This window comes from Rattus rattus, chromosome 3, assembly GCF_011064425.1.
Source record: "Rattus rattus isolate New Zealand chromosome 3, Rrattus_CSIRO_v1, whole genome shotgun sequence".
Lineage (NCBI taxonomy): Eukaryota > Metazoa > Chordata > Mammalia > Rodentia > Muridae > Rattus > Rattus rattus.
The window spans coordinates 14886345-14913909 of NC_046156.1; the positions used below are offsets into that span (position 1 = coordinate 14886345).

The window sequence follows — 27565 nt, forward strand, 5'->3', positions numbered from 1 at the left end:
TCAAGATGTCTGGAAGATCGTTTGTATCCAACACTGAGGGCAAACGGGAAGGACGGGAATAACACTGGCAGCCTGGTCGAGGGCGCTGCTCCATCCTAAGGGAAGTAAGGAGACAGGGGCAGCAGGTGCACCGGTGAGGCCCGGAGAGACCAAGAGGCTAGGTAGACGCTGGAGAATAAGGGGTGGAGGACAAAGGGAGAGGGAGGAGGAGTGGTGGGCAGAGGGATGTGAGAGAAAGAAAAAAGCAATCCCAACACATCAGCACCACAAAGAATTAAATACTTGGAAACTACACAGGTGTGAGGTTTTACTCAGAAAACGGACAGTCTAGAAAAGAACAAACAACTGTATCCCATGTTTCTACACCAGAAGATAACATTGTGAAGATAACCACACACCCTAAATTGATTATAGAATCAATGCAGAGCCTACCAAATCCCAGCTCAGAGCTGGGGGTGTAACGCAATGGTAGACGGCTTACTTCATATGCGTAAGCCGTGAATTTGATCACCATTATCACCAAACAAAAGGAAAAATGAAACCCAGCTTTGTCACACGAACTTATAAACTTATAAACAACTGATCCCAAAAATTATACCTAGGAAATTCAAACAGCCTAAAAGTCCTGGGAAGGAAAATGGGAGAGGCTAAACCTGCCAATTTCAAATTTTCCGGCTGAGCTTCATGCGTGTGATACCACAGGCATCAAGACGTTCAGCCTGGCAGACCAGTAATGGGAGCCCACAGTCAGTCATTGGGGTCTGGAGACATGGCTCGGGGCGTTACAAGCCACTCTTGCAGAGGACCAGGGGTCAGTCCACCTCAAAGCGTCTGGACTCTAGTTCCAGGACTCCAATGCCCTCCTCTGACCTCAGCAGGAGTCACGCATGCACACATGCACACGGTGCCCCTACACACATGCACATGGTGCACATCACACATGCACATAGTGCACATCACACGTGCACACCATGCACATACACACATGCAAGCAAACCACTAATATATGAGACAAAATAAATAGTAGATAGAGAAAACAGCCAAACACAGTAGGGGGAAAAAAAGACTCAAGAGAAACTAAGACAAGCAGATACCCACTGACTAAAGACTAATAAAACTCCTTAGAAAAATGCACAAAACTTAATTTTAAGTGTAAGAAGTAAAATCATAAAATTATCTGAAGAAAATGGTGAAAATTTTCATGATCTTGGGGTAAACAGGGCCTCAGATACAACAGCCATTTTCCCCCAGACAGGGTTTCTGTGTGTAGCCCACGCTGTCCTCAAACTCAAAAGATCTGCCTGCCCCTTCCTCCCAAGAGCGGGGCTAAGGTGTGCACCTCCATGTCCAGCCTGAGACAAGTGATGTTTTAAAAAAGAGGTTAATCTGCCTCATGATGTTGGAGGTTTCCATTCACGGCTGGCTGGCTCCATGGCTGTATCTGTGGTACAGCTGTTGGGACGGCGAGAGAGTGAGAGAGATCAGGGACAAAGTGCAACCTTAAACGTCACATACCAGTGACACTGTTGGTCAGACCTTCCATTTTTCTACCATCTCCCAAAGAGGATGTCAAATTATAAACCCAGCAGTGGGTTAATCCATTGACTGATCCACAGCCCTCATAATTCAACCATGCTCTAAGCTCCACGTCTGAACACTTTGTTTCAAGGGATATCTCCAATCCAACGGTATCTGAAAATCTAAAGTCTCACTGTGTAATGCAGACTTCCACAGCACTAGACATGCATGTGCTGACTACCATGTGCTTATGGATATTCAGTGGCTTTATTTGTAACAGCCCCAAACTGGAAACAAAGTAAATGCTGGTTAAGAGATGAATGGACCCATCAACATTATATCCACTCTATCCAGAGTGGAACACTGCCTGGCATTAAAAAGGAAAACAGGTCAGACACTTGCAATAACGTGAGGGAATTTCACCAGTAAATAAAACCATGTACTTCTGTTTGCTTATAAAAAAAGGTGAATTCCCAAGTTCTAGAAAATGAAGAATCAACTTATAGCAATAGAAAGATCTATGGCTGCCTGAGACTGGGGGGCGAGGGAGGTGAGGGGACAGGTAGGAGGGACCACAAAGGACATAAGTGCCACTTGGATCCTTTATACTCACTGTGGCTATGATTTCACAGTGCAAACCCGTATGAAAACGCCCAGCTGCATACTCTACATACATGCATTTTATTTTATGGCAATTATGCCTCAATCAAGCTGTTGTGTAAGACTAATCGCAGGCATTGGTCTTCCCAAAGGAAGGACGCTCAGGGCACTGAGTGTAAGTGGCTGAAATAACGAACCAGGGAAAAGAATACGGTAACAGTGAGGACTTAGGAGAAAGCAGCAAGGAAACAGAAGCTCAAGGAGACTCAGACGGAAAGAGCAACTGGAAAACAAAAGAGAACGCCCCAAGGACCAGAAGGATCTGGAATTCGGTCAGTTGGCCGCAAATAGGTTCCGGATGACAAAATCAGGTTAGACCTTAAGAGTGAGTCGCCACAGCAAAGGTGACGTGAAGGTCACTGGGCACCAAGACACTCGCAGGCACTTGCAATCCCAGCACGTGGGAGGCTGATGCGGGATTGTAAATCGGAGGCCGGACTGAGCTATTTCATGACTTTCTTCCGTCTCTATCAGTAAACCACTTGGGGTGGTAAGGAACTAAGACTCTAGTGTTCCAAACAGGTTGTCTAGATGCTAAAGTCTATCTCTGTCTCTCTTTCCCCCTCTGTCTGTCTCTGTCTGTTTGTCTTTCTTTGTCTCTCTCTGTCTCTCTGTCTCTCTCTTTCTCTCTCTCTCTCAGCCCCTGTGTGGAATCCCAATTCCAATGCTGCTTCTCAGACAAATCCTTTCATTGCCTTTAATTGTGTTTTTAATCAAGAAAGAAAGCAGCTTCAAACTCTTTTGAAAAAAATCGCTTTACTGAAATGGATCAGTGCAAATCACAGAGGCAAGAACCATCCCGTCTGTGGCTTCCAACTCTCCTGTTTAGAAAAGGAGGCCACACAGCAGACCTTCACTAACCCATGATCATGTCTACAAACACTGCAAGTCTCCGAGGGCGAGGATCCGTTCTTAAACAAAACAGCCAACCCAGATCACACCTCCCACCCCCAGGACCTGAGCACGAGGAGGCAACGCGTTTTTGTCCAAGCTAAGCTGAGACAAGCGTTCACTTTTGTTTATACTTTCCTAGAAATAGGTAATCTATAAAACTTTCCTTTAATGAATTCTTAGAGTGAATCCTTTGCTAATTTTGCAAGTCACGTGCTTTCTCGTTTTTTAAAGTAATAAGCTGCCCCTTACCAAAAACGTAAAGGTTTCCGAGTTGTTAAAATTTTATATGAGCCAGAGGCAGGAGGATCTCTGTGACTTTGAGGCCAGCTTGGTCTACCTACAGTGGGTTCCAGGACAGCCAGAGCTACAGAGTGAGTTCCTGTCTCAATTCCTCGGTTTGCTTTCTCTTAGTAAACTGCTTGAGATCAAAGTCACATCATTCATTCAAGACAACAGACAGTAAGCACTCTATGTAAGTCACTCAAAACCAAAACCTCAACTACTCCTAAAGCCACAATTCTAAAAGTAAGGATCACAGTACACCATCTCTTCAGAGAAACGAACTTTCCTTAAACCCGCACCTAAAATTAACCTAAGGAAACAAACTAGGAGAGTTAAACATCTGCAGGTTAAGACAGAGAAGACGTTGGATGACATTTTCAGCAAAGACAAAGCTGCCAAAGCACGCTGAGGCAGAGGAATCCCACCGTGCACCTAGAGATGAGAAGGTTCGATGTCTGCAGTTCATTTCTCAATAATCATGGTTTAGAGAGGATCAAAGAGGGGACAGAAGACAAGTTTGGTCAGGTGCTGATAACTAAGAAAAGCAGGTGCCATGGAATGGATGTATCTCGTGGTATTCGGAGTCTGAATTGGCCCCCAAACGTTAGTAATTAAAAAGTAAAGACACAAGGAATGGTAAGTAAATGTGATGGTTTGCATATGCTTGGCCCAGGGAGTGGCACTATTAGGAGGTGTGGCCTTGTAAGAGCATGTGTGTCACTGTGGGCGTGGACTATCAGACCCTCACTTTAGCTGCCTGGAAGCCAGTCTTCCATGAGCAGCCTTCAGATGAAGATGTAGAACTCTCAGCTCCTCCTGCACCATGCCTGCCTGGACGATGCCATGTTCCTAACTTGATGATAATGGACTGAACCTCTGAACCTGTAAGCCAGCCTCAGTTAAATGTTGTCTTTCATAAGACTTGCATTGGTCATGGTGTCTGTTCACCGCAGTAAAACCCTAAGACAGTAAAGAATCAGACTGGGCAGACTGTCGGTAAGGTTACAAGCAATTTCCCCGCAGACTAACACACACACACACACACACACACACACACACACACACACACACACACGGCAGTGCTGCCACACTGTAATCTCTGCTGGCTCTGGTTTCCCAAACTTGGACTCCTCCTCTAAATAACTTTCCAAGGTTCTTCCCCCAGAGTTTGGAGACTGCCACGGTTCTTGTATTTTTATGCTTTTGTGGACCATCCAAGGACTGAATTCTCTATGACACTTACTCTCAAGCCTCCATTTTCAGTACCTCACAGCTGTTAGTACTGTTCCCTATGTGGGGTTACAGTCACCGCCAAGACACATAAGTCTCCTCGTGCTGGGTATGCTGGTGCAGACCCATAACCCCACCTCTTGGGCAGCTGAGGCAAGAGGATTGCAAATCTGATGCCAGTTTGAGGTACCTACTGAGGCCTTGTCTCAGGGGAGAAGAGAGGGACGCCCCAATTCCCACTCCTGCTTTTCCTCAGCAGCAGATGAGAACTTTCCCTTGAATGTGTGTTTGCCTCCAGACCCCCTCACCCCCGAGATCTCCAAGGTTCCCCGACTTTCTCCCTCTCTTCTCTTCAGTCTGTCAAGTACAATTAATGTGCCTCAAAATAGCCTTTATCGACTCCAGTCTGCTACTCAAAAATCCTTACTGGATCCCTCTGCCTAGCTAAGTATCTAAGTTCTTTAATCGGTTAAGTCCCTTGCTTCCCATCAGCCACCTGAGGCCCGTCAGGCGGACTCCTGTGGCCTGTTGCTTCTCTCCTGTAGACGCGGGTCTGCTTCAGTGAAATAATCAGGTCTTACCTCCCCATCATTTGTTGGCTCTTCAGGGATTGAGCTCCATTTTTAATACCCCCCTCAGAAAATGACAGTCAGTGGTTTATGAAGGAAAAAGACTTCAGAACAGGACTAGAGAGATGGCTCAGCAGTTAAGAGCACTGACTGCTCTTCCAGAGGTCCTGAGTTCTAATCCCAGCAACCACATGGTGGCTCACAACCATCTGTAATGAGATCTGATGCCCTCTTCTGGTGTGTCTGAAGACAGTGACATTGTACTCATATATGATAAATAAATAAATAAATCTTTAAAAAAGACTTCAGAACAACAGCAAAGCAGACACAGGTTATAAAAGAGTACCTCCACATTCTTTCCTACAGGGGAACACAAAATAAGGCCCGTGTTTTACCTGTTATTACATTTATATCTGGGTACTGGTCTTCACACAGACCGACAGTTTTGCTGTCCTTCTCAAAAGCCTCTCGAAGCTCTTTCTTCACAGCTGCTGAACCACACAATCGATACAGGCCTACAACCTAGGAACAAAACGCCACGTTACGGAGGCGATAATGAACACAACGGTGTAATGTAAATCATGTGAACTTGACAGTCAAAAATACCTTACAGTCATCCTAATGCCTCAAACGCAGCTTCTGAAATCTCAAGTTAACCGGTGATAGTGACGGAAGAAAATAAAGCCTATTTTGGATTTTAAGAAAAGGTAATAAAGTAAGCAAAACTAAGGGTAAAATGAAGCCTGCTGTTACAGTCATGCAGAATTACACAGACCGTGCTCACTCTGGAGCCTCCAATGGACACTCTTGTCAGGTGAGCACTGCTAGCCCTTCTAGTCACTGAGTCCTCAGGAGTCCAACACACATCCAGGGAGAGGAAGCCAACCTGGGCATGTAGCCCTGACAGCAGGGTGATACACTGGGCACAATCCCCAGTAGAGCATAAACCCGGTGTGGGGGCACACAAGTCTGTGGGCCCAGCTCCCGGGAGGTGGAAGTGGGAAGGTCAGGAATTTCAGATCCTCTTTAGCTGCATGGCAAATTCAAAGCCAGCCTGGCCTGCATGAGTGTGATTTCGGGAGTCAGGGAGGGAGGGAAGGCGGGAAAGAGATAAATTTACAGAGAATAAAGGGTCGTCACCTGTACTCTCAAGTCAAAAGGTTATTTAAGGAAGCAGTCACCATGAGTTAAAGGAACAACTACAGAAAATTATTTCACAATAACAAGGCATGACCAACCCTCAAAAGCTTGAATTAGGGATCTCCATATAACCTTTAAGAGCTCTAGAAAATGAGGAGGGCAACGGAGACGTCCGGGTTCACTTATGACCGCCTCTCCTCCAAATTACTGAACAACTGCCAAGAGCAGAGAGGCAGGCCTGATACAGGATTGCGGCGACAGTCACGCGGGCAAGCGGCACCCAAGGTTCTTAGATGACTGCGCACCCGAAACACGGTCAGAAGTCTGAATCTGCTTCAGAGAATAGCCATGCAAAGTGCTCCTACCAGCAAGGGGGTCAGAGACACATAAGGAAAACCAGGGAACGTGCTAGAAAGACAACTCCCATGTCCAAAGTCACGACTGTGGTCCTGAGCCATTCCTATGGATAACGGCAAGTGAGAACTAGCACGCCATCTCAGAAAACACACGGTGAGACCCCAGGCAGCGGTACACACATGGTACATAGACATACATGCAGGCAAAACACCCATGCACATGAAATAAAAAAATTAAGAATAAAGTCCAGATGGCTGGCAAATATAAAATCTGGAGAATCCACTTCTCTGTCAGGGTCCAACCCAGCAAATAGATCCCTTTACGGAAAGAAACCCATGGCTAACCCAAGTTTGACGTTTTAGGCTATGCTACATTTTTGAGATTATATCCATGACAAAGAAAATAAAGCCCAGATATTAAACAGAACCAAGGGAAACGCTTCCACAGTAAGAGAAACCAATTTTATGACAGCCCCTTTGGTATAAGCCCATTTAAGTGTTGTAAAATCCTATACGGAGGAAGCACATACTTCTCTGAATTTGAAGGCCTGTGACAGATTAAAGCACGATGTACGACAGTAAACAATAAGCTGATCAAACATTTCATCCCCCAAGACTCAAATCACAAACACAGATTTTTTTTAAAAGACACAGAAGTAAAAATTTAACGCGTTTATCAAAAAAAGGAAGCTTAGGCTGTAGCCCTCACTTCAGAGGCTGACGCCTTGAGTCATGGTCACACACTGGAGCTGACAAAGGCCATGCGTGATCCCTGCAGTGACCTTTCCTGTCAGAAGCAAAGGCCAACGGTGGGCGTGAGAGCATCTCAGGAAGTGCGTGCTCGTGCCACACCCTCTCTTCGTCTGAATCTCAAATAGTTTCACAGTGAAACGGCAAGAACAGAACGAAAGGGCAATAGACGCCTCCCAACATAAACCGTGGAACAGTGCAGCACGCGCTCAAATCACGGCAGCAAAAGCTACGACGTGAAACGCACTCCAAAACAATGATGGTGGCGATGGTGGTGATGGAATGCAAGGCTGGGGAAATGTCTAAATATTTTTCCTCCCCCCTTAGCCTTACCTTGAATACCTTTTCCCAAGACCCAACAACCAATTGAAAAAGGAGAAAGCAGACCGACAGCACAATACCTGACAGCCCCTCTTTTCAATCTCCACGATACATTTCTGTATCAGCAGCGGCACCATCAAGCCTGCGTTTTCTTTCTCTACAACTTTTTGGATGTCAACTCCGAACATCACTGATTCTCGGTTCTTATCCAGGCCGTGGAGAGAATTCTCCCACTGTTCCATCAGGGTCACCTTGACGTAAATAAGCCCTCTGGGCTCCAGCTTGACAGCCAGCTGATGTGTTCTTGTCACTCTGAACAAAGCTGGCAGGATGACCGTGCCGTGACAGCACACGCGGTTCCTCCTGGGAGTGGGCTCCCAGCTGAACACCACCAGTTTCAAGTGCTGTGCATTTTCGATCTCTATGTTGAAAGTGTGGTCCATGTCCAAGAACGTCGTTCGACAGGTGAGCAGAGCTGTCCTGGCTTTGTTTACCGAGTCAACCTGAATGGCACAAAAGACATCTTTGGAGTCTATCCGGGGCGGTTTTAAACCCTCTGCTCCATAAAAGTGCACGCTCATGAGTCCCGATATGTACTGGGAGCACTTGGGTTGATCCGCAAAGCTGTAATGTCTAAAGGCACCGACGTCTATTTCGTTTTTGCTGCAACCACTTGGAACGGCTTCTCTCCCTTTCCCAAGTCTGTGCTCGGATCCATGCTTGCTAGATCTAGTTCTAAGTTCGGGTGAGTCTCCGTCGCTGAGGTACCCACCCTTACAGGGATACCTGGAGCTCCCGAGGGGTTTCTTCTGGTAGCTGTGTTGAGAGGACACGGTGGTATCAAGGTGGTACCGGCTTATTACGTTGCTGGCTGGGTTCCCGGAAGGCAGAAGAACACTCTGAGGACCTTCTCCATAGTTCCACTTAGACAAAGGAGGGGTCCTGTCTGGACTGTTGGTGTAGTGCAAGGCTCCCCTGGCACCCCGCTTCCGGCTGAACTCGGGCAACCTTTTCATTTTCATAGAGAGTTTCCTCACAGTGCGTGGAGATTTTATTTTGTCTGGTAAAGACCAGGTAATGGAGCCGCCTTTCTTCACGGGGCTGGGGCTTGGAGAAGGTGGCTCCAGAGCTCTCAGTTCAGTCCTATTTGTAGAGACTAAGATCCCGGGACCTTAAAAAGCAGAAAGAACGGTGTTACGAAGAGGAGGGAACGACTTCCCGTTGCATCCCTGCTCTGTAAGCAAACTGGTTCTCACCTGGACCTAGACACCCACGTCGCTCAGCGGGCCTCGGTCTCAGCACAGAGATGGATTTTGGTAAGAGGATGTGACCCTGCCCGCCTGCTGTCCTGAAGCCCGGGACGCAGGGTCACGGGCTCCTGGTACATTTTTCCTTTTGCAGCGAGTGCAGAACCTGAAATAGTGAGTTCTGGAGGAACTAGAGAAGGCTCCATATCTCAGTACCTCCAACCAGAACCTGAACTCGAACATCACAATACTGCTTCAGTATCTATACCCTCTAAAGCCAAGGGTTGTCAACTTAAACCAAATGAATCTGTGATTTGGGCAGCAAAGAGGCCTTCTTTGTTCTAAAAGTCGATTAGGATATTGTATATCCAACCAAACTCCCTGGTAGGCTGGTTCTGGTGAAACAGCGCTAGGCTCTGCTAACTGCCAAACTTTTGAGTTTGTACATGTTCCCAGTGAGTTTTCAAATTAACCAAAGAAAATAAAAATATGTTCTGGGTATGAAAGTTAAAATTTACTTTAAGGTCTGGAGAGATGGCTCAGCAGTTAAGAGCACTGACTGCTCCCCTAGGTGTCCTGAGTTCAATTCCCAGCAACCACATGGTGGCTCAGGACCATCTGTGATGGGATCCGACGCCCTCTTCTGGTGTGTCTGAAGACAGCGACAGCGCGCTCACATACATAAATAATTCTTTAGAGATTCCCTTTAAAAAGCAGTGCAGCAATTATTTAATTAATACTTAATTTTCAGGCTTTGTCCACCCCTTTACGTAAGGGTCTAATAAATCTTAACACCAACCGGGATCTAATCTTGGCAAAGCCGCTTCAGGGTTAAAATGTGAACACACATTTGTTCGGAATCAGCAGATGAATGACCTTTCTTTAAAGCACTAACAGAAAGTCCCCTTCAGCCCATCTCTGTACCCTAATGACAACACTGTCTGTGTATAGGACAACGGTCATTCTAGGCCTGTAGACTGAGCTTTCCCAGTCAACAGCCAGTAAAGAATGGAGTACTTGCACAGGCATGGGACAAAGCATCCCCTGCACTCCAATCACAAAACAGCCCTCCAATAAAGCATCTTATTATAACCTAGAAGAGCCACCCAGTATACCAAACCCGCTCTGGGTTTTCCTATATTATTAAGGGATTCCATATTCCGTTTCTTTTCATAAACTGTTGGTGAACAGTTTCTACTGTCATTCACTGGTAAGGTGAAATATTTCATTTGTTAGAGTCTCTACTGCAGGGGGGGAACTTTATTACTACAGAAATTGTGGGGCTAAGGGGACAGTTTCCTGAGCAGTGCCCGGTGCATGAGCATGAGAACCTGAGTTCAAATCCTGAGAAGGTAAGTAAAGTCGGCTGTGCCGGTGTGGTCCGCAGCCAGTGTTCCTGCCGTGAGACGGGAGCTGGAAGCGGGTGGCACACTCAGAGGTGACTGATAAAAGGGGACCTGCCTCAAACAAGGAGGCAGATGGGGACAGACGCACAAGGCCGTCCTTGACCTCGTGAGGTCTGCAGCATGTGTGTGCCCCAACTTACACACGAGAACCAGCGCGTGCCCGCGCAGGCCTGTGTGAGTGCGAAATTGCCTTGATTCTTAAAATTCAAAAACGTAAAATCCGGTTTTCATCGAAATTACAGTTATACCAAGCAAATCACAAAAACAGCTACGAGAAGCAAGTCTAAAATAAAAAATGATTAAATGTACAAAGGAATGTACCAAGCTGCAGGTGTCGGATGTTCTGGGAGCTGGAGTTGTAGGTGGCTGTGACTGTGAGTTAAATGACGTGGGGATTAGGACCTAAACCCAGATCCCCTGGAAGACCAACAGCTCTCTTAATGCTAAGCCATCTCTCTCCAGGTCTGAGATGCCTTCACTCGATGAGGACAGAGTCTAAGACACGTACAGCAGACATCGTCTACATGCAGGGTTGAACTATCAAAGACCTGGAAAGGAAGAAGTCTCAGGTGCCCGGTCGCTCTTACCTGTAAAAGCAGATTTCAACCCGGGGCTGTCCTCTGCCGTCAGGCTCTCCTGTGTCCTGTGTCCTAACCTCTGTCTGCATGGCTGCACAATGTCTGTAGAATGAATGGAATCGACAGAATTAATTCCATTAGACTGTGAGGTCTGGGCGTCACCTCGGTGTTGGGTAGGACACAGCAAGTCTTCACCACGAGTCTCTGCCTTCGCCAGGTCTCTAGCAGACAACATGCTCACACGGACGGCAGGGAGCTTCAGGGCAGCGGCGTTTGCCTCCTCTAGACTCAAGACGTGTGCTATGCCCAGGCTGTCGTCCTCGGGGATGGGGTTATACCATATTTCTCCTTCGTCATCGGCGTCGTCCTCACTGAAGGCTGAAGAGCCGTTTCTGGATGACGGAGAACCGGCAGTGTTACACACCGCGTGCGTGCAGGGTTCTCTGTGGGGTTTACAGAAAGGCTGCGGGAGCCGATGCCTGGGCGGAGACACGGGGGAGAGGGAGGAATAATGTCTGTCCAGACTGGGAGACCTCAGAGGGCTCTGATACAGCCAATTGCGTTTCTTTGAAACGGTGATGTTGTTCAGGGCCTGGTGACCGCTAAGCTCAGTGTTACCCCTTCCACCTCCAGGGTCTTGTTTCTTCAGTGGAGACCCACAGACATTCTCGAATAAGTCTGCTTCAGAGGACAAAAGAGAGAACACAGAGAAAGACTGTGAGGCCAGGTATTAAAATGTTTAGAAATAAAAGTGACATCAATCACATTCATTGATCAAAACCAAACCACAAAAGCTAATTTTTCCACCGAAAAGTAATTTCAATTTAGAAATCCAAGTGGGTACATCAATATTATGAAATTCTAAGAAAAAAAAACAAGCTAGCACTGTTATTACTGTAAAATACAACAGAGCCCAAGTCTTACCATAATGTAACATGTGTGTGTATATGTGTGTGTGTGTGTGTGTGTGTATGTATAAATGTTTATATAAATAATTTTTAGAAAGTTCCTAAAGGACATTTTTTTATTCAGCAGTACACTTAAAAAAAAAAGATTTGTTCATTTATTATATATGAGTACACTGTAGCTGTCTTCAGATACACCAGAAGAGGGCATCGGATCTCTTTACAGATGGTTGTGAGCCACCATGTGGTTGCTGGGAATTGAACTCAGGACCTCTGGAAGAGCAGTCGGTGCTTTTAACCGCTAAGCCATCTCTCCAGCCCCAGCAGTACACTTTTAATTGCTATCCGAATACTACCAACTCATGACATAAATATCATGACAAGTGTAAGTAACATTCTTTTTCTTTCATAGAGATTAATTTTTAATAAAAGTCTTTACATTTTAACTAACCAAAGACTTTAATTAAGTCACAAATCTAAGGAACAAATAAACCCTGAACAGAACAGCCCTTTCCGGTGATCCACGGAGCTTACATCTGCGTCTGTGTCAATACAGTGCTACACTGTTACCAGGATCTTATATTGCTTGCAACTAAAGAAGTTTATGCCTCTAAAGAGTTGTGTTGAGAGGCAGTGAGTAAGATAAGCACACCTCTAGCAAGAGTTCATTTTTGTGGAAATCTGAGACTGTACCATGTTTTTTAAATTACGCCATTACAATGTTATGATACCCTGAATGAATATATGACTAATTCATTCTGTCACAGCAAATAAAGCATAGTGGTTTAATAGCAGTGATAAGCTTAATAGCAAACAAAAAATTAGGCCCATGTATAATCAAGGTTTTCAGTAACCATCTACTGAAAAAAAAAATCCTTTAAAATGTAAATCTGCCATTCTCCTTTTAAATCCTAAACTTGTACCCAATCAAGCAGCTTAATCAATGTAAGCCATCGATCTACTCAGTGAGCGACTACCTCATGCCAGGCAGGAGAGAGAAAGCAGCAAGGAAGCTCCGAATCCCCTGACCTCTGCAGCAGAAGTCCTCAACTTTCCTGAGGCTGCGACCCTCTGATACAGTCCCTCATGTGGTGGTGACCCCAACCATAAAAATTTTTCGTTGCTGCTCCGTAACTATGTTATGAATCGCAATGTAAATTTCTGTGTTCTCCAACAGTCTTCGCAACAACGTGAAAGAGTCCCCTGACTCCTGTGACCCACAGGGTGACAACCTGTGCTCTAGGCAATCCTTTGCATATAAGAGATGTTTGCAATTAAGCCTAACGTAAAATTAGTCCTCTTACCCTGTTACCCGCTAACAGTAGGGGAGAGCCCCTCACTGAACAAGAGCACAGGACACTTCACCTTGTAAGGCAGCTGCTGGTAAAGGATTGACAATACGTTTGTTTAAAATTGGGGGGTTTGCCTGGACCACCAGTTGGTAAACGGAAGAGCGTGCTTTCCTACTTTGACTGCCACCTTACAGAAGCCTGGGAAGAAAGGGCCATCTCTCCGCCATCCAGGACTGGGCATGCAAACCTGGCACATACTCATCGCCCTGACAAGGTTTCCTCTTCAACACTTTCAACTCATGGAAACGTGATGCAAGCATCTCTCTCAGGGCTGGAGAGAGAGCTCAGTTGTTAAGGTTACTTATGGCTCTTGGACCCAACTTGGATTATTCCCAGCACCCACAGCAGGAAGCCTACAGCCCCGGGGGCTATGATTCCTCTTTCGGCCTCCACAGACACCATGTTCACCAAGTCCACAGGACAAAGATACACAGACACATAACTGAAATATGAGCCAGGCCTGGTGGTTCACAACTCTAATCCCAGCAGAGGCAGAGGCAGGCAGATCTCCAAGTTCAAGTCCAGACAGGTCTACAGAGCGAGTTCCAGGACAGCCAGGCCTATACAGAGAAACTGTCTTAAGAAAACAAAAAAATTAAATAAAAATAAAATCTACATTTTTTTTAAAAAATTCCTTCTTCAGTTCCCTCTCCTTGCCATCCAAAGAGAGCAAGTTCGAGGCCAGGAGTTGTTGGGCTTTGGGCTCCCAGGGATCGCGTGTTCCTGTCCTGATGCCGAAATCAAGATCTATCTCATGAGTCAGTCCACAGCTCTTCTTATGTAATAGCATACCAGACCTGTGAGGGACACTGTTACACTCAGTTCTGACACAATTGCAGAGCTGAAGCCAGAAGTCACATCTTGTTTGCCTCCTCAGAGCTCCCTAACAACACCCAAACACTGTCTGCTCGGATACATTGTTTTGTACTCTATCACTGTTCTCGAGTCAGATCTATTCCACACTACGCCTGACAGGACCTACCTACATGCGCTACATTCCAAGGATCTACAGTAAGAAAAATAAAACCTTTAGCATCCTGGATCTAAGCAAGCCAACGTGTCGAATGGAAACGTAGTTTACACTGTGAGACGCCAACTGGTTTTATTCCTGTGTGTACTGTGTGAGTGTGTGAACATGTGTGCACATCCATGTAGAAGCAGAGGCTGGCAGCAGGGAACTAGAGTTATGGAAAGTTGTGGGCCACCACGGGAGCACTGAGAAGCAAACAAGGCTCTTCACCACTAAGCCTTCTCTCCCACCTTCCATCTCGCTTTCCTGAGATAGGGTCTCTCACTGAACCTGGAAGCCCTAGGCAATCTTCTCCCCCTTTCCTTCCATGCTAAAAAGTACCACCTAATTCAGCTGCACAGATTTAAGAGGTAGATTTTGCTTCAGAATATATGTTCACAAGATAACAGTAACAAAAATAAGTATACAAAGTTGCAGGGCAAAAAGCCCTCCCTTGCAACCATACATGCTAATTGGTATAACTTAAAGGTTCTAATGGAAGTAATCTTACTTTGAAAGTCTGTAAGATAATTGCAACAATGGATACAGAGAAAAGCAGGCTACAGAGCGAGGGGTAAACTACTCGAGCCAATTTTATTTTCTCAATAACTATTTCATAATAAAGCCAGATACCTTAGGATTAGTGAACATTTAGCCGCTCTGTAATTAACCCCATCTCAAAATATCAGCGGACTAAGCAGTTGTGCATCTCCACACTAAGTGAAAATGTACAGCATCTGTGGGCATCTTTTCGTCACTTAAAATCTCTACTGAAGAGAGTGGTGTCCTTCCTTCTCTTTAAAAAAACCAGCAAATACAAGTATTCTTATAAGCGTCAGATATTGACAACTATGCTTAGGTTTTGTTTAAGAAAATTGAACCTCTACGCATTTCCCAGATAAATCTGAAAGGAAGTAGAGGGTAAGGAAAGGCATTTTTTTTCTTTTTCTCCCCTTGTGACTGACAATAAAAACCCTCAAGCAAACTATATGCTCACTTTTGAGACAGGAAAAAGTAGAAAGGAATACCTTGAGATCATTTTCAATTTTACAAAAGTAACAGGAGGCATATGAGAGAGAGAGAGAAAGAGAGAGAGAGAGAGAGAGAGAGTGAGACTGAGAGAGCGAGCACAGAAGAGGCCAACAGAGTAAGAGGCCAACAGAGTAAGTATGGCTGGGGGTGGGGTGCTCCCTAGCTCAGCCTCAAAGCTCCCCCAGGCCCTCCTCCTCAGCTTTCAAACTACTCACACCAGCAGCATCCTAATGACCAGGGGCAAGGTAGCATCCTCACAAAGCCTGCCAAACGCCTACACAGAACCCAATTATGTTCCGATTCTCACAGCAGCCCACGGAAAGAAGCCACAAGAGGTTGAGAAACTAAGGTCAAGGAAGTAGGAAATCTGTCCAGAAACCCGGGTTCTGTTAACCACCGTTCCTATATGCTCCCCTCTCTGGCAGACTCCAAAAATCACTAGTGCTGACTGGTGGTGAAATGGGATCCGTTGAGACCACTGCAAGCACTGACGATTCATAGGAGATTGGAGCAGAGAGAGCTCTGTGCTTTGCTCTCACTGGGGTCAGTTTAAGTCTCAAGTATTAAGTAAGAAAGTCTTTCCTAAACTGAGGGACAGGAGAACTCCAGATCCTTACTAACCTGTGGCCTTCCAAACAGCACCCGACAAAGATGCAGACTCCCAAGGCCCTGCCCACACCTACTGACTCTGCACTTTAAGGAATTCACATGCACATGGTTTGAAAAGCATCCTTCTTCAACAGTGAACACCACACCTTCTTCAGCAAGGGCCTGAAAACAGTCCAATACGTCCTCAAAGGACAAACGGACGTCTCTTAGATTGGGAAAGCACAGGACTTTCAAACCAACACAACAGTACTTTCTGCTGATTTTGTAATTCTCAAAGTTTTCCAGCCACCAGCAACTCCAGTGTTCCATGGCGCTCTTCCAAAACAACAAAACGAAAAAAAGCTGCACTTGCTTCCAAAGGCCGGAAGGCCAGACTGTCTCAGCACAGGATTTAAAGCCAGAAGACAGCCAGAAACTATCCACTTGCTGTTACTAATGTTGGGGGTACTGGCGGGGGAGGGGGGTGCTGGCAGAGCAGGGCTCCCCGCCCCAATCAAAAAAAAAAAAAAGATAATAAAACCAGAGTTTCAGATACTTCAAAAAAGATACAGATAGGAATCTGTATCGCCCTATCAGCCTCACTTAAGATGGTTAAATATCTGCTAACAAGGTGGTCTGAGAGTTGGTTGAGTGTTTAAGAGGACCCTCTGCTCTTCCAGAGGACCCAGGTACTATGCCCAGCCCCCTACACGGCAGCTAACAACCATCTCTAACTGTGTGGAACCCCCCCGCCGCCGGCATGCCAGTGGAACACAAGTAAAACAGCCATACACATAAAAGTAGGTAAGTTTTTAAAGAGAGTAAAGGGGGAAAGAGATAATGAGGGGAAAGAGGGATGGAGGCAGGGCTGGGAACGGGAGCACAAGCCTTTAACCCCAGCACTCAGGAGACAGCAGACCTTCGTAAGTTCAAGGCCAGCCTGCCCAACATAGTGAGTTCCAGGGCTATGTAGAGAAACTCTATCTCCGAAAACCAAACCAACAAACAAACAAAGATCTTACAAGCCAGGCTCTGAGGACATGGCTCAGTGCGTACAGTGCTTGCCTAAGTGTGCATAAAGCCCTGGGCTCGATCCCCTGCACAGGACGGTCATGCACAGGTCTGAAGTTCAAGACCAGCACTGGCTACAACAACAACAACAAAGGATCGTGCCATCTAATTAATGCCACCTTAGGATTTTTAGGTAAATCATTAACAGCTAACTGTCCTAAGTGTCTCCTTTCACAGAAGCAAAAGTGGAGTCAAAGAGACTAAAGTACACTTCTCACACAATGGGCAGCCAAAATAGCCCAACCAGTGCTCCGAAATCTATTTCTAAAAATCACATGCTAATTAGGACTTTTCAAATAAAGGCTTACAATGAAGTGCAGTTGGCAAATAAGCCATGGCCCCTTCATCATCTCAAGGCTTGCAGAAACTTGACAACATTTACTATGTGTAATGACTTAGGATTTCTTGAATAATCGTCTCAATTAGAACAAATTGGCCAATCTGTGAGCTCTGCAGCACACTTAAATCCAACAGGCTGCAGGCTCCCAACACCATCACAAACGGTCTTGGTGAGAGCTAGAAATCAAAACTGAAAACCACTGTTTTGCACTTGTAATAGTCTCAGTCAGATTAAGGATCTCTATCCCATTACCTATCTATCGTGGATTCTGACTCGTAATTTTATCTGTGAAGAAAATATCCGTATGAACACACAGAGAAAATGTGATATAAACCCTTTAAAACATTTACCATCTTTTGTACAACTAGGAATGTGCTGCTCGAAATAGGCTCTGTAGACTTTTTCAAAACAACGGCTGTAATTTTTTTTTTTCATTTTATTCTCTTTCGTGTGTTGAGGGAGGAGAGCGGACCTGATCTCAAACCCAGGTCTTGACCCTACTAAGCACAGACTCTCCCACCGACCTACGTGAACAACCCAACGAAAGGACTCAAAACGTCCTCCAAGTAACGTCAACTTTAGGGAGAGGCGCACAGCAAGGCTGGAGAGATGGCTCAGCAGTAAAGAGCACTTGTTCTTGCAAAGGACCTAGGTTCGATTCCCAGCACCACGTGAAGGTTCACAGTGGCCTGTTATTCCAGTTGCAGAGGATCTGATGCCCTCCGAGGGCACCAGGTCATTAGTGCACATAAATATGTGCAAACATGTGGTGTGCATACATACATGTCCCCAAAACACCCACACACATAAAATAAATCTTAAAGAAATAATTCAGTCAAAAAATGAACTAAATCAAATTATCATTAAATTATTTAAAAGATATAATAATAATAATAACAACGACGACAATAATAAAGTCTATGCTGAGAATCCCCCTTGAAGGAAGCCACTTAGTCCTCTAAACTGTCCACCCATCTCGTCAGGCCAAGACATTTAATGAATTAATTGGCTCAAGCCTCCTGGGAATTCAGAGCCTCTTTGACCTTATATGGAGGTTTCTGAGTCCAGAGAACTGAGTTTGAATCCTCAGGACAGTCTGGGTCTCAGTGCAGCAAGAAAGCGTGGGCCGACTCCTTAACCTGCAGGTTCCCTGGCTGCTGAATGACAATGGCCTCTTCTTGGGCGGAGCTGAGGGAGTAAAGCTTGTGAGAGAATCCAGAATTCTGGGACCAGCAGACCAAGCAAAACTGGTGTGGCTATCCACATCCTTAGGCACCTAACCACTATTTTACCATTTCCGGTTGCTGAAGAATTAATGTGTGATCAGGGAGGAATCGAGGAGGGCAACGCTTAGGTAGGAGACTGTGGCAGATTTGGGGCGGATTTCTTATAAAATACTGCTGCAGTGGTTGCAGGATGCGGTTTTAATTTCTTTTAAGTTATTAGCACTTCCAGAATTAACGTCCAAATGGAAGAAGCAACAAACTCATCCTATGAAGGGACATATTGATTTAGCTCCCCGAATATCTGCATGATTACTAAAGTAATTGGATGGTGAATGTTCTTACAGCTTTGTGATCAGTGAAAGTTATCATACAGAGTCAAAGGGAGCTTGAAGGTTGTAAATGGAAGATTTTTTATTACAAGTACTTCAGATCCAGAGGAAATTATTATTATTATTATTATTATTATTATTATTATTATTATTATTATTATTATTATGTGAGCTGGAAGAGTGCATCTCTCTTCACAAAGTCCCCCTACTACTCCTTTATTCTAGTGAAGTAGAATTACAATCTGTTGTTGAATGTATATTGTCTATACGTCATACAAAATCATCTGTTAGTTAGAACTTGGTAAACTTTGTTTCTCCCCACATTTGCGCTCATTGTTGAAAGTTAGTGTGCAGTAACCCACCCCCGTGGGACGTGTGACCTCTTCTTTCTTTTTTAAAAACCAGGCCCTTACTCCGTAGGCCATCCTGGCCTTGACCTTACCAAGATGCACCTGCCTCTGCCCCCAGAGTGCTGGGACTAAAGGCCTGCGCTGGGCTAGTGTGTACTCTTCCACGAGACCCCCAAGACTTCCAGGACTTAACTATTTTTAAAACTCCTCACTGAACGTTTCTGCTTTAAGGGGGTGTCAAGACGTCACGTGGATTTGATTCACCAGAGAATTTTGATATTTACAACAAGATTCAGAGATTTCTAAAACTAGACCCTCAGCGATAATTAAAAAGCATGCACATTGCAAACCAAAGAACTCGAATACTATATAAGGACAACCAGACTTTAAAAAAATTTTTTTTCTACTATAAATAGTGTTCTCTAAGTTTTCAAGGGACCTTAGGTGCATGGGACTAAGTGACAGTTATTTTCATTGCAATACCAGTATCCTAGGTGTTCTACAAGAGAACGGAATCTTAGCTTCGGATTGAGTGTGTGTGTGTGTGTGTGTGTGTGTGTGTGTGTGTGTGTGTATCCAGTATTCTCACGTGTATGTCTAAGCTCGAGTATGTGTGGTGCCTGGGTGAGAAGAAAAAGAGCCTAATAAGTCAATGACAGTTTATGAAGCCTATAAAATCCTACCTTGGATCGAATTCAGACTCAGAAACTTCCCAAGTCTTAAAGTTTGCCTAGAGCTAAAAAAAAAAAAAAAAAAAAATCAAAGCCGCCCCCTCCCCCACGCCGCCGCCTCAAAACCTACAGAAAAAGCTGTAAAGAACTTAAAACTGTATTCACTGTTGTCCTAAGGGAGGGGACAAGCAGACTCTTGGAGAAGAGAAAAAAATTCCGAAAAGGGAAAGAAGGAAAAAGCAGGAAGTGAGAGAAAGGAAAAGGAGGAGGAGGAGGAGGGGGAAGGAAGGGGGCGCGAAGAACACAAGATTTAATGCATGACACTGGCTGAGTCACGAGGACCCACGAAGGCAGAAGCCCACTGGGTAAACAAGGACACCAGTGGGTCTCAACCTCTGGTTCTCAACCTGTGGGTCTCGACCCCTGTGTTGCCTGAACTACTTTTTTTTTCTTCCGCTGGGCTCGCCCAAGACCCTCGGAAAACACAGATATTTACATTACGGCTCATAACGGCAACAGAATCACAGTTATGAAGTAGCAACGAAAATAACTTTCTGGCTGGGGGTCGCCAGAACACAAGGAACTGGATTAAAGGGTCACAGCATCGGGAAGGCTGAGAACCACTACACTAGAGGCTAATGGCGTTGCCTAGCATATTGACCGCAAAGTGTCCTACCTGTCAGTGTGATTCTTTGGTCCGCTGTCACCGAGAGGACGTGGTTTTCATGCACTTTCCAACTGCCCAAATTTGGAGAGGTTGCCTGAGCTCCGGGAACTTTGGGTGCTGTCCCATGAGCGCGACCCTTCATCCCCAGGGACAACAGTCGTCCTTTATACATCCACTTCTGCAGTTTCTTGACAGTCACCGCAGGTGGCTTGAGGAGGGGAAGCTCCTCCGGATGGTCCTCTTGGCTGCTGGATATCACAGAGGTCCCCGCAGGATCCTTAAAGGGACGTCCCGAGGACCGGCTGGGGTCCTGGCAGAAGGGAGGCAGGAGAGCGGCGGACGTAGCAGCCCTGTGGCTGCCCCGGCTCCAGCCGTCCATCCCACCTCCACGTGGCTGGGGCTCGTCCCTGTCCCTGTGCGCGCCGCACCTGATCCAGCTGTCGCTCGCCCACCGCTGGAGCAGAGGCGGCTGCGGGCTCACGCGGAGGCTCTCGAGACTTCTGCAACTGGACAGCTGCATCCGAGGACTGGGAGGCCGTCCCACTCTAGACTCTGTCGGAGACGACCGGGGCGGGGACACCTGCTGCGGAGGGCGGTCGCCGCCTCGGGGGCTGCAGGCTGGGCGCACGGCTGCGCCGCGGGGGAGAGGCGGCTGCTGGCCCTGAGCCCGGGCTCCCGCGGGTCCGCCCCGCCGCGTGCCCGAGTCAGGGGGCAGGTCGTGCATGGCCTGGATCAGCAGATAATAGGCCTCTCGCAACTGGGTCTGCAGCCTGCCCGTCTCCTGGCGGCCGCCCTCCATCCCCGGGGAGGAGCCCGCCGCTTGCGAAGGCGAGGCCCGCAGCGCCTCCGCCCCCTCGGGCGCGCAGCCCGCGGGCAGGTTCTCGTAGTAGTCGGCGCCCTCGTCCTCCCCGTCGTCGCCACTGCCCTCGGTGCCTGGGGAAGCGCAAGCAAGCGCACGGCCCAGAGCGGCGGCCTCCTGAGCCCCGCGAGACCATGGGACCCGCGTGCCTAGCTGCTCGGAGTGCGCCCAGGTCCCCCACGCCGGCCGCTCCATGCCGGGGACCACGAGCTCGCGGGGCGGCGAGCGTCCCTCGGAGAGCGAGGCCGCCACGGCGTCCGCGTGCAGCCCGAGCACCCCGGGACTGCGCCGCTTTCGGAGCTAGCCGAGCGTCCTCCGCAGGGGCTCCGCCATGCGCGCCGCCTCAGCAGCCCGGCTCGCCCTGGGCGCGGGGCGGGCTCCGAGTCCCGCGCGGGCGGAGGCGGCGGCTCTCCATGACCGCGGCCGGTCCTCGCCAGCTCCTCACATACTTGGCATAACTCTGCAGCGGCGGGTCGGCGGAGGGGGGTGAGGGCGCCGCAGCGCGCATGCCCCGGAACTGGAGCCGCGACGGGGCGCGCGGGCCAACACGCGGCGTTCCCGAGGTGGGCGCTCCGGGGGCGGGGCCAGCGGGGCTGCGGAGAGGGAAAGGTGGAGCGGGTCGGGCTGCCACCCTGCCACCCTCCCCGGCTCCTCCCCGCTGCCCCCTGCGCGAGGCGTGGCTCCGGTGCAGCAAGTCCTAGCTTGAGAGTAACAAAGACTGTTTGGACCGACCGAGCGTGAGCGCAGGTGTATGTCACTGGAGCAATGTTCCAGAGATGTTCTGATCCGTTCCCCGCTCCCCGGAGCTGATGGAAAAGAATTTGCGGGTCTGGAGAGGTCACTGGGCTGTAAGGATTGCTGGCTGCTCTTGGGTAGGACACAGATTCGATCCTCAGCCATCAGGAACTCCAGTGTCAGGAGTTCCAATGCCCTCTTCTGGCCTCTGCTGGCACCCGGCATGTGTGTCGACATAGGTGCAGATAAAACAACCATGCATATAAAAATAAAAAATAAAAAAAGGAATTTTCAGCATACCCTTTCCGATAAGGATTTTAGGGGGGGAGAAAGCCTTTATGTCCTAAATCACTTCGGTTCCCTCTTCTTTAAATCTGGTTTTCCTTCTGTAAAATTGATGCTTGTCCATCCAACGTTAATCCCTAGATCAAACAAAACTTGTTAAATAGAACCACAGGTAAGAGCCCTGGGTACAACTACCAAGCTAAAAACGCTAGTTTACAGCCTATAAGTGTGAAAATGCTAACTGAAATTCTGTGTTGAGAAACTTGGGTGGAAATAGAGAAAGGGTGGAATGTGGAAATACCTACTCTCACAAAATAGGAAGGCCCATGCTGCGTAAAGCAATGCCAAGCCCTGGCCTGTCAGTGATCGATAAGAATCAGAGTTGCTATCTGATTCAGCTACTTTTTAGCTTTTGTGCATTGGGAATGACCTTTGAGCTACTCATACCATACAAACATCAAGGCATACTTGCACTTAGTAGGTACTCAAGTCCTCAAAGAATGGCGTCTGGATGAATGGTCCTTACTTCTTCCGGTACGTTCCTCGCAGAAGCCCTGCTGTTTCTGTACCTCTTAATTCTCTTGGGTCTGTGCTCCTTTTGTTAGAGCCTGGCTCAAAAAAACAAACAAAGGAACAAAGGAACTACAGGAGCGCTGGGCAAGTGAAGGTGAAGCCTTCAAGCCTACAGATTTGAGTCAATTGTATCAAGACCCACACCTGGAGGTGGGAAGCCATTGTTTTCTGACCTGTGACACACTCCAAAACACAGGAATGTAGAGAGGAGGTGGAAGGCTCCAGTCCTTACCTTACCATGAAGTCAGCTCTCAGATGGACACAGTCTCAAGTTCTGCCAAACTCCAATAGTCCTTACTACTATCCAGCACACACGTTCAAAACACATACACCACACACAAACACACATACACCACACACACACCACACACACATACACACATATAACATACACAACACATACACACAAATACCACATGCACCATACATATACCACACACATACATATATCCACACACAACACACATGCATGCAGATACACATAAACACACATTTATACCAAACATACACCACAAGCACACACCATATATAACACACAAACACATACACACATATACCATACACAATACAATACACCACATTCACACAACACACATGCATACTCATACAAACACACATTTGCACAAAGATGTACACACATATATCACACACCACACATATACCACACACACTAAACACAACGCATGTACACCATACAAACACATACATACACCACATACACACCACACACATATACCACACACACCGCACATACAGCACACACATAACACACACAACACACATGCATGCATATACACACAAGCACACATATATCCCAAATATATACCACACACACACACACATGCAGATACACATAAACTCACATATATCCCAAACATTCACCACACACATATCCACACACCGTATACAATACACACACACACAAACACATGCACACAGACACCACACAAACACACCATGCATACACCACACAAACACACCATGCACACACACCACACACACACATGTGCAAACACACAAATCTTTATCATATATTGGAACAGATTGTTGCAGTTTTGTTTTACATAATTTGTATGCATGTTCTGTCTCTCTTATAAGAAAATTCACCCACTTCCTGAGGAAGGAAACCAACAATAATCCCTTGTAGTATTGTGGTCAACGTGACATCTTAAACACTGTACATGATGACCCTTTTTAATCGACAGCAATGTGATAGAAAGCAAGTTCGCTTCAGTTTCCAGTCTGTTGCTCAACTCGCCACTAAACCACAGTGACCTGGTCCTGCTTTAAAATCCTTTCGTAACAAATAGGAAAGCTCTAAACATAATCTCAATTCTTAGTCTGAAATGTCACGCTCTGCTGTTCAGCTCTCTATACCAACGGTGCTAGGATATTTTTATTGCAGGAGCCCAAGGCTATTTCATGAAGAGTCAAGGCCAAAATAGAGTTAAAATATTCCCCAGGGAAATATTCCCACAGGAAATGACTGATAGCCACGCTGCCAATAACGGGTTCTATAAACACAATTTGATCTCTATCTCAGAAGTTGTTTTCCTTCCAACTAAGTTGCACAATCTTTTTATTCTTTGTAGTTAACAGAGTTTAAAATGCTATAAGCTGCACACACACACACACCATATACAATACACACACACGAACACATGCACACAGACACCACACAAACACACCATGCATAAACCACACACACATGCACACACACCACACACACACATGTGCAAACACACAAATCTTTATCATATATTGGAACAGATTGTTGCAGTTTTGTTTTACATAATTTGTATGCATATTCTGTCTCTCTTATAAGAAAATTCAAGCACACACACACCTATATATTGGACTTGCTAACCTGTGTAAGAGTCATGAAATTCTCTGGTCAATGTAATCTGCTGTGTGCTGCTTTAGGCATCACTAAGAACCAAGCTCGATAGAGCTTCTTACAGAGGACTTTAACCCTATTTAAAATTGAGGGTGGGAAACAGGGCTTGGAAGTTCAGGTTACCCTGAGAAGTCACAGTCTAGAACTCGAAGTCACAATTTTAACTCTATTTTGGGTCACAGAAATTAATAATACAGCTGTGATCTAAAGCTAAATATGGGGGTTGGGGATTTAGCTCAGCGGAAGAGCGCTTGCCTAGCTAGCGCAAGGCCCTGGGTTCGGTCCCCAGCTCCAGAAAAAAAAAAAAAAAAAGAGGGAAAAAAAATAAAGCTAAATATGTAAACCCTGGGTTTTCTATATGTGTATTAGATATCACTAAAAGGTTTGTAAACATGTCACTCTAAGACAAGATCCACAGAATTGTCACGATCTCCAGCAACGGTCACCGTAGCAAGGTTTTGATCTTCGGCTGTTCAACTATCTCCATGTCCTTTTTCCTCTAATCTTGCAGATTCCTATAGGCATTACGGGGTGGCCAAGACAACTTCTGGTGTGTCTCCTTGTTACTCAGCGGCTTAGCAGTCACCTTGGTGCCTCATGAATCCACGACTACCGCATTGGCAGGGGCACAAGAGATTTAAAAGGGACGGGATAGTATGGCTCCAAGCAGGCAGGAAGCTAAGCAGTGACTCAGTCTGGGAGAAGGGAGCTGACAGACAGGCTGAGCATGGGGTTCGTTTAACAGTCGTGGAAGGGACTGTAGCTAAGAATGCTTCTGTCATTCTGTAGACACTCTGGTGTTTGTGTCTCACTGGTTCTCAGCGTTCCATCATGCATGTAGAGGAACTGAAGTGAATTGAGCCCTGGAATGTTTGCAGTTCTCTTCCTAAACTACCTCACCGGAAGGCCTGGCATGCAGACCGAGCCATCTCTCTAGCCCCATACCGAGGTTCTTGATTAACACCCAGCCTTCTGCAACATTCCATATATCCTTCTACCTTTCTGTAAAGTAATGAAAGGAAGACTAAATCTGCCTATGTTTTCAAACATTCAGAAACATTAATGCTTTAGAATACAGTGACACCTCATGTTCCCTAATCTTATATGATCTATATTATTACCTGCTCAAGTCCACCACAATGAGATGGGAAAACATTTCCCCATCCTCTCAGCATCTGATTGCAAAGCCACTAAACCCTGTGGCATTTTCTAGAACAGAAGTAGATGCTAGACACTTCCTAAGACAGCGTTTGCCCTTATGTGAGCATTCCTTGCTATAAATTAACTGATCGCCTTTCAGAAAAGAGTTTAATTCTTCATGAGTTTGCGGGAAATGCAACTGAACCTTTGAATTGTTCTTTAAGCGATCCTCATCAGGGCTATTAGACCTACAGCCCACATTCTCATTTATCTGTGAGTTTATTTAACAACAAAAAAAAAGCCATCAAAACAACAAGACAAAACAAACAAACAAACAAACAAAAACCCACAAAGTGGCATTTCATCCTGAAAAATGGAGTCTGATTTTAAAAGTAGACAACGCAGTTTAGTAGGTTGCAGTAGTCACTGTTGTGGTTGTTTTTGTAGCCAAAAGAAAAGACCTGAGGGCTGAAGGATTTTTATTGGCTCACAGTTTGAGGGCGCCAGTCTGTAGTGTAGGATAAGGCATGTTTTCCCATCTCATTGTGGTGGACTTGAGCAGGTAATAATATAGATCATATAAGATTAGGGAACATGAGGTTGGGGATTTAGCTCAGTGGTAGAGCGCTTGCCTAGCAAGTGCAAGGCCCTGGGTTCAGTCCCCAGCTCCGAAAAAAAAAGAAAAAAAGAAAAAGAAAAAGATTAGGGAACATGAGGTATCAATGCATTCTGAAGCATTAATGTTTCTGAATGTTCGAAAACATAGGCAGATTTAGTCTTCCTTTCATTACTTTACAGAAAGGTAGAAGGACGTATGGAATGTTGCAGAAGGCTAGGTGTTAATCAAGAACCTCGGTATGGGGCTAGAGAGATGGCTCGGTCTGCATGCTACTTGCTCACATTTCAAAACAAAGCAGGGAGAAAGATGAAACTCAGCTCACCTCTTCCTTTTTCCTCTCCTATTCCATCCAACCCCAGAGCACGTGGGATGATGCCACCAAATGCAGGTTAAGTCTTCCCACCTAAATTAATCTTCTTTTAAATGTCCTCACCAACTCAACCAGAAGTGCACCTCGAGATCTCCCTCCCAGGCGATTCTAAATCCAATCCAGTTGACAAACCGTCATGAGTTTTTTGTTTTGTTTTGTTTTCGTTCAATTTACTTAGTTTTGAAATAGAGTCTCATGCATATATAAGGCTGGCTTCAAGCTTCTTATATAGTCCAAGATGGCCTTGAACCTTGATCCGTCTGCCTCTGACGGGGTCCAAGTGCTAAGATCATGAGCATATGCCAGTTCATTTGATTAGCACACAGATGTTATTTTTATTTTATGGTGTTTTTCTGGGTTTATTTTTTGTTCGTTTATTTATTTTTGTTCGTGTGTTTGGTCGAGTGGTCAGTTGGTTGATGTGTTTGTTTGAGACGCAGTCTCATCAGGTAGCTCTGGCTATCCCAGAATGAGTGCTGGGATTAAAGGCATGAACCGCCACGCCTGGCCACACACTTCTTTAAGATTTATTTATGTATTCATTTTATAGATATGAGTACACTGTCACTAAAAGAGGGCATCAGGGAGTCTGCGCG

At 46.2% G+C, this 27565-nt stretch overlaps 1 protein-coding gene across 1 annotated transcript in view; it reads right to left on the bottom strand.

Moving 5' to 3' along the window:
- The window catches only part of Syde2 (synapse defective Rho GTPase homolog 2), a 31095-nt gene extending 9106 nt beyond the window's left edge, over nucleotides 1–21989 (bottom strand). Inside the window, 4 exon segments of the mRNA XM_032897213.1 lie at nucleotides 5549–5675; nucleotides 7801–8891; nucleotides 10961–11629; nucleotides 20501–21989. Coding sequence (XP_032753104.1) covers nucleotides 5549–5675; nucleotides 7801–8891; nucleotides 10961–11629; nucleotides 20501–21683 — 3070 coding nt within the window. The 5' untranslated portion in view covers nucleotides 21684–21989.
- Between the last annotated feature and the right edge of the window lie 5576 nt (nucleotides 21990–27565).